The sequence below is a fragment of the Osmerus eperlanus genome, chromosome 20 (assembly GCF_963692335.1).
Source record: "Osmerus eperlanus chromosome 20, fOsmEpe2.1, whole genome shotgun sequence".
NCBI classification, from domain to species: Eukaryota; Metazoa; Chordata; class Actinopteri; order Osmeriformes; family Osmeridae; genus Osmerus; species Osmerus eperlanus.
Window position 1 is genome coordinate 7,316,996 of NC_085037.1, and position 7,378 is coordinate 7,324,373.

Genomic DNA, 7,378 nt, shown 5'->3' on the forward strand with positions numbered 1-7,378 from the left:
TCGCAATAGGTTGTCCTATAGTTGTTGTTTTTTTAATTAATTTTTTATTATATTATTAACCTCCTGAAAACTTTGAACAGAAACAAACTAGCAGGAGTACCTATAGGAGAGAATATCGATGACAGTTACAGTCACTGCTACAATGCGTCATGACAGGCAATCCTGACAGAAGAGCTAGGAACAGTAGGAAGAACGCAGTCCGAGTTGCTAAGACTATTAGCAGCAGTTTATGCTACTCATGGTTGGCAAAGACAATAGCAGACACTGCTCTAGAAGGCTTTACCACACAGAAGTGCTTCGAGGAATGGTTATGAAACTGGGTTCCAAAAGAACAAAACAAAAAAAATTCTAGTACTATTATTGGGTCATTGCTGAAAACTACAGATAATAGATAAAAGGCCACAATGTTCACTAAGAGATAAAAACATGATAATTCTCTACGCGTAAACCAAGTACAGGCAGTACAGTAAAACAAGGTGCGTTTAAATAGCATAGGCAGAACATTACACTGACCGCAGGACTCAAACAATCACTCACACAATAACTCATACTTAAACCATGTTTAAGATTTCCTTTTTTCACTATGCTTTCTTGCTGTCTTTTGCAGTATATAAAATGAAACGGAACAAAACAGATACGAATTATTGAATCTAACACTAGCTGGTCTTTAGACGGTTACATCTTCACTTTTCCCATCTCTCTTTTATGGAGAGGTCTTCTTTTCCTTTCTGCTTGGTGGGTATCAAGATTTCACCCAGCCAATCAGAGCGCAATGTAAAGCTTTCACCTTTTTTGTGGCCGGGGAGCCAAATTGGGATTGGACATGCCAGATTTGTTAAGTCAGTCTCTCAGGGTGTTGATGTGGGCACAGATCTTGAGGGCGGGACCTAGCTTGATGTTCATGGTAGACATGAGATGCTCCTCTCGAAGTAAAAGCAGGGCCTGTCCGTCAATCTCCTGGGACAGGAACTGGGCAGCAAGCTCTTCACAACCTGGAGGGAAGGAGAAAGAGAATGAGGAGAGAGGGGTAAAAAAAGAGAGCAAATAATTGCATAGATCACCGAAAAACAAATATAAATGCATATTAACAATTCGTATTGATCCTTGCAAGGATTTTCGAACACATAAACAAACCTTGTAGAGATGATATGAATTGTGCCACTTCCTCCACACTCCACTGGGCTGGATTGCCGGGCAGGAAACTGGGTCCGGAGCCCTCCAACGGAAGCCCAGAGGGGGGCTGATGACAGGAAGCGGAGGAGGCGGGCGAGAGGGACATGGGGTCATCCTCCTCGTCTTCTCCACTCGACGCCTCGTCTGAGCGACTGGACTCGGAACGACACTGGCGACAAACAGCGGCGTGTGTGAGATGCGTCTGTGTCGTTGCGTGCCAACAAATCCTTTCTCACGGTTGGTAGAGCGGGACAGAGAGGGACAGAGAGAGCATCACAGTCACCTTGACAGGTATGGGTCTCCCGGCGATCTTGGCGCTTGCGATCTCTGAGCTGGTCCTCCGGGGCACCCGCCTCCTCGTGACCCCGTCCTCGTCCGATTGGCTCAGGTGACCCAGCGACAGCGAGTTGCCCTGGTGATGGCCCTGGTTGCCGTGGTGATGCCCTTGGCGCATGCGGAAATGCTGGCTGCAGCTCACGTTGTACCTGGGGAACCAATACATACTGAATAAGACACATACAGTTACACAGAGCACAGAGACACCGGGCTGTACTGACAGTAACGACACACACCACTCACCCAAGGAATGAGTTCACATGTACAGTACTAAAACCATTAGATTTACTCACAAAAAAACATGATACATGTATACAATTTGGGCTGGGTGACATTGACTTGGTATGAGGGGGGAGGACTGTATTGGGGGAGAGAGAGACTGCCGGCTGCTAACTGAGTGAGATGATGACTGTGTACCAACATGGTTTAGTGACTGTTAGTATGTGAACAGTGACTGTGGCGGGGGTCGGACCCTACCTCTTGGCGCAGGTCATGGAGCAGAACCTCTTGGTGCCTCTGAACTGGCTGGCAGGAGCAAAGCTCTTACAGTACTCACACTTCAGCACTGGGGACGGGGGAGGGGAGAGGACCGTAAAGCACATCAGAGGAGAGGAACTATTACAATTCTAGGTGGACAATAGGGCACCTAAAGCATAATTATTGTATGAACCAAAGACGGGAATCATTTTTTTCGTAATGTTGTTATCGTAGTCTGACCCTCACCTGTTGCAGGAGTAACAGTCTCTGATTGGCTTGCATCTGGATTGTCATTCGCTAAATCCTCACCAGAGGGCTCCTTCAGTGGCCCACAAACCTGTCAATCGATCAATGAGAGCGGCATAAGGTCCAAATAAAATTTTATTTGATTAAATCTAATTTACACTACAAATCCCATAATCACTCACTGGGAAGGGTTCAGCTCCTTCCTGGATGACGAAGCCCTCAATGAGATGTGTGAGGACGTGAGGTTTGACTACAGCCTGGGGAGGGGGGGCCCTCTCCCCCGGTCCTCCCCCCAGACGAGACACAGACTGGGCTGGAGATGGAGAGGGGGATGGAGGAAGAGGGCCCGGGCCTGAGATGGAAGACAAGAAAGCAGTGTTCAAATAGGCAGGACGTGAAATTGTAATGCATGTTCAATATGGCTTGTTTTCACCCTTCATGGTCAAAGAGAAAGACACACTGAAAATGAGTTGAGACTTGAAACATCCCTAGCAATAGCTTATCTCACCTGCTTCAACAGCAGAGGAGAGGGGTGTAGGGGACTGTTCCCTCACTGGCTGAAGCTGTGGAGGGGAGGGGCCATCTTCCTCAATAGCTGCATCTGGTTCGGACTTCCTCTTCAGCGAGCCAATCGCCGTCTTTCCCTGGTAAATGTTGATTCAGACAGACAGAGTTACACAGCATTGCTTTTCTTATAGATTGTTGTCACTGAAGTGTAGAAAATGTCTGGTCACTGTATGTCCTTCCCCTTGGTGACCAATAAAGTGCCTACTACTACAACTTGGGAGTGATTGGCCGGCCACATACCAGGGGGTTCTGACTGCTTGCTGCATCTCCATTGGTGGGCACAACGGTGGACACACTCCTTGACTCCTCCCTTGCCAGGGACAGGGAGGAGCGAGAGATGGAAGGAGGAGTGGAGACGGAGGAAGGGGACTGTGAGGAGATGGTAGCTGTGGCTGAGGTGCAGTTCTGATTGGTATTTGGTCCTGGGCTCTGTTTGGCTTGTGGGTGCACGTGGGAGACGTGAGCCAATGGGGGGGCTTCCTGGGGTGTTTGAAGGTTCTTTAGCCCTGCCCCTCGGCCCATGACCCCTCCCTCTCTGGAGGCTAGGGAGGCCACCATGGTTAGAAGGCTGCTGGAGCTGCTGAGCACAGCCCCGTCCTGGGAGCTGGAGCTCCGGGCCTGCGCCAGGGCCAAAGCCTGGGAGTTTCCTAAGCTGCTCTGCCTGGCCCCAACTATCTGGACGGGAATATGAGGAGGTGGTTGGGTGCTGCTTGTCTGGTTGATGGAGGGGGGTGCAGGCAAGATAGGAGGAGGGTTCCTTGAAGGGAGCGGGAGAGGAAGGCGGAGCCCTTGTAAAGTTTTGGGCTGGATTGGGATTGGTCCATTCCCGTGTCCTCCTGTTTTGTCTCCAGCGTTGACAGAGCTCTTCTGAAGAGGCTGAACCACCAGAGTCTGAGCAGCAACGCTGGGCTTGATGGTGGCAGCACCAACCGGGTAACCGTGTGATTGGTTAGTGGCGCTGGAAGTGGGCACCAAGATGTGGGTTGCCGTGGCAGTGGAGGTTACCGTTGTAAGTGCACGTCCTGAAGCGAAGCTAGGACCATGCAGGAGGAGCTGGGAGAGGGGGATGGAGGAGCCTGAGGAGGAGGATGGGTTGCCAGATTTGAGGCTGGTGCTGGAGCTCTGGGGGTATGTTGGGATCTTGATGTGGGGCAGCTGTGGCTGGGTGGGCTTAGTGGAAGACTGAGAAGATTGGAAGAGGGAGTAGGTGGCTAAAAATAGAATCAGGGAAGACGAAACATTAGCAAAAGAATATAGACAGTCAAAATGAATACTTTATCAGCCCTATCACAACAAAGAACAGATGTTGGAGATTTTGGAGTTGGCTAGGTTAGGAGGCCAAGTCCTGTTGTTCTTTACCCTACCTGAGTCCCCTCTCTCTGGGGCTTCAGTCTTCACCCCAATCCCCCTAGCACCACGCAGGGCCAGGTTCTGCACCTGAGAGAGAAGGACAGAAAAATAAAAAGAGACAGAAGATTTTGATGGAGAGAAAAGGAATACAATCTTTTTTTCAACAATGATTGCATACACTTACTGAAAAAATGCACACGACCGAGGAATGTTAGAGAAAAACAAACTCAGCCCACACCTGGTCACTATCTAACTGGTTGCTGGAGGAAGAAGTGGGTGTCACTTCCTGTTGTTGTTGTTGCTGAGCTTGTGGTTGTTGAGTTACTGTCGCCATGGCAGCTGTTGCTGTATTACCAGGCATGAAGATGAGCTGGGAGGATATTGGGGCCCTCAGAGACCTGTTCACCTGTCACAAAAGCAATGTATCATTAAAATAGGCACATCCAAAAATACAAATCAGATGTTAAGATCTTTGTTAAAGCAGACAATCCCTCACTCTCAGATACATCTGTCCCTGTCCTCCGGCACTCCCACTCAGCAATACCGATTGGCTGATGGTGGATGTTGCAGAGGAGCCTTGACCAATAGCACGGGTGCTATTTGTGACCCCACCCCCAGATGTGGTTACATTCACCTGTCAAGAAGAAACTAAATGTTAACTCTTCCAGAAAGATACAGAATGTATTTATTTATTGTGCTGATATTGTGCCTTCATTTGTTGAGAACAGTTAATGCAAACAATCTTACAGAAGTTACAGTTGTGCTGGTGCTCTGGGATTGGCTGTTACCCGAGGGGCTAGACTGGCGACTGGCAGCAAGAGTGGCCTATGAGAGGGGCCGAAATGTGTTCCGACATTTTTGAACACCGGAACTGTCCCAAAAATCACTACCAGCCTACCATTACACACGCGCAAAATGGTACCCACATTATCAAACATGTGTGTAGATCCCAATCTTTCAGAGAGTTAGCCTGCTCTTTTCTTCCTGCATGACTGTTTACCTGCTGTACAGCAGCCAGGTTCTGGAGCTGGGCACTGTTGATCTGCTGGTGCAGCATGAGCTGCTGGAAGTACTGGGCAGCGTTCGGCTGTCTCTGCAATGCCTGCAGGGCCTTCACAACATACACACCACGTTAGGGGCCAGATGGGGAGAGAGAGAGAGAAACTGAGAGACAGTTGAGAGTACAGCACGCTAATATATGAACCCTTCTAAAAAAGATGGGTCTGGTAGGCTTGTGACATGGTGGTGTGTAGAAGTTTTGCATGATGCATGGATGACTACAGACACAGGTTGACACACACATAAATACAGCATAAATATAGACAGATACAAACCTGCACAGCTTGTCTCTCATACAGGGACATCGAGTTCATCTGAGAGGGGCGGGAGTTTGTCCCTGATGGGGCACTACCATTGGTGGAGTTCTGCTTATTCTGGTCCCCATCTGTCTCCATAACTGGCAGAAATAAAGACAGCGGCATTCAATCAAAAGCTGTCTGAAAATACTTCCCCTAAAGACGTGACTATCACTCAGTGTGGGTGCACATTATTCTTCATACCGAACACAATGATGTGCTGAGCAAGATGTAGGCTGGCTATGCTTGAATAAGAATAATATCTGTATCATGATAGAATTCAATCAATGCCACGACAGCTTACATACAGTGACAAGAGCGTGACCAACTAATTACACTTTGAAAAGCTTAATGCAAATGTGAACTTGAGCAGGCTATTAGCATAAATAAGATATATAGAATGCAACATACACTGCCAGAGCCATCTATGTACAAATGCTTTACATTTGGTCGACCAAAAAAAACATTTGGAATGCCAGTAAGCTAGCTAGCTAATACACGTTAGCAATAGTCTATCCGATCATTTGTTGCACTGCAATTGAGGTTACATTTCCAATTCAACCACCTGCAGTTACAGATAGTCCTACTCCTAACTAGTTACGAGTTAGCTAGTCAGCTTTCTAGTGCTACAAACCTAACGAAGCTAACGTTGCTAGCTAGCTAGCATCAAAGCACACAGTACTGCTGGACATCATTGTGTTCTCACCATACACCACGTATTGGCACTGACCTGCGATTGTCTCCCGACCTTGTAACTATCCGGAATAATTTCTCTTTGCAATAATTCAAAGTAAAAGTAAATCCTGTTCCTATTAGTATTTTTGCATAAATTTACAACTGCTGTGTTGTGCTGGGGTCCATGCCATTAGTCGGAATTCGTTTCCTCTCCTCGATCACTCCTGACTCGTCTCCTCCAAATATATACATTTACATGAAAATTGTTCTGCATATTCATAGTGCTTTCTTTCTAAAAAAATACAGGAGATGAGCGAAGATATGTTCAAACTGTAAAACAACACCACAACAAAGGACGTGGAAACGGAGGTTACATAGGTGTATATCTTTGGCGGAAGTATTTGTCAGTCCAAAACCCACACCCTCGACCACAGCCCAATCAAATGTGCGTACGCTGCAAACGATCTGGTCCAGGCAAAACAAGGTTAGAAAGGGGAATAAACAGTAGATTCAATTTTATTTCTCAGCGCGGCAGATAATATATTTTAAATGTGGAAAACATGAGCAATGTATCTCCTTAGAGCATCCCACACTCTCGACTAGATAGTTAACTGCCTTACTAATCACACCCACACTCACATACTGAGCAAACAGAAGTAGGGCCTAGGGTCCATTTCTGGATGATGATGTATATTTTATTTAACAACATTATATTTGTATACAAACACAAAGAAACAAAAACATGTAACAGTTGAGTGTGCATCATTGCTGTTGTTCATTAAGTGTGATTAAGAGAAGGAACATATTTCCTTGCCATTTTATCATACAGTATTTAATCTACTCTACAGCATTCTGTGAAGAAAACACCAAATGTTTCTCAACTTGTACTTTACTGCACCTTACTGTTCATCACATCAAATGAGTTCCCTTATCACCATTGTTGGCTGACCATAGACCTTGAGTAAATGCCCTTGTTGTGGCAAAGCCTTGTGAAAACATGTTCAAACACAGCACAAGCGGAGAACAAGCGTTGCTTGAGACAAGAAACAGAGAACAGGTGCAGCAGACAAAGGTACTGGTGCACTGGTGTACCAAAGGAAACAAGCACAGGTAAGGAAAGGCAAGTGCACAATATGAACATTGAGGAGGTCAATTGGTTTGGTTTGTGAAGCAAAAACAACAGAGTTTGGCATTTGTGT

General features: G+C 46.7%; 1 protein-coding gene across 2 annotated transcripts; it reads right to left on the minus strand.

Moving 5' to 3' along the window:
• Positions 1–7: 7 nt before the first annotated feature.
• Positions 8–6,577, minus strand: LOC134007062 (polyhomeotic-like protein 1). 2 transcript variants are annotated; one of them, XM_062446226.1, is made up of 15 exons: positions 6,235–6,577; positions 5,484–5,605; positions 5,150–5,251; positions 4,897–4,974; positions 4,646–4,783; positions 4,388–4,555; positions 4,164–4,236; positions 3,040–4,010; positions 2,741–2,876; positions 2,415–2,584; positions 2,233–2,323; positions 1,987–2,074; positions 1,457–1,658; positions 1,135–1,342; positions 8–992 (listed from the first exon to the last, which is right to left on the minus strand). In XM_062446226.1, exons 2-15 carry the CDS (start codon positions 5,601–5,603, stop codon positions 841–843), a joined length of 2,697 nt encoding a protein of 898 aa, XP_062302210.1. In that variant the 5' UTR covers positions 5,604–5,605; positions 6,235–6,577; the 3' UTR covers positions 8–840. The 2 variants fall into 2 exon arrangements, with proteins under 2 accessions (XP_062302210.1, XP_062302209.1); XM_062446225.1 differs by having other exon boundaries at positions 10–992; positions 5,150–5,260.
• Positions 6,578–7,378: the final 801 nt, after the last annotated feature.

Coding starts and splice junctions, on each gene's coding strand:
- LOC134007062 (XM_062446225.1), bottom strand. CDS start 5,603: ATGGAGACAGATGGGGACCAGAATAAGCAGAACTCCACCAATGGTAGT. Junction 4,237..4,387: donor ACCAGTTAGATAGTGACCAG/GTGTGGGCTGAG, acceptor CTTCTCTCTCAG/GTGCAGAACCTGGCCCTGCG. Junction 1,659..1,986: donor TCCATGACCTGCGCCAAGAG/GTAGGGTCCGAC, acceptor TTGGTTCCCCAG/GTACAACGTGAGCTGCAGCC.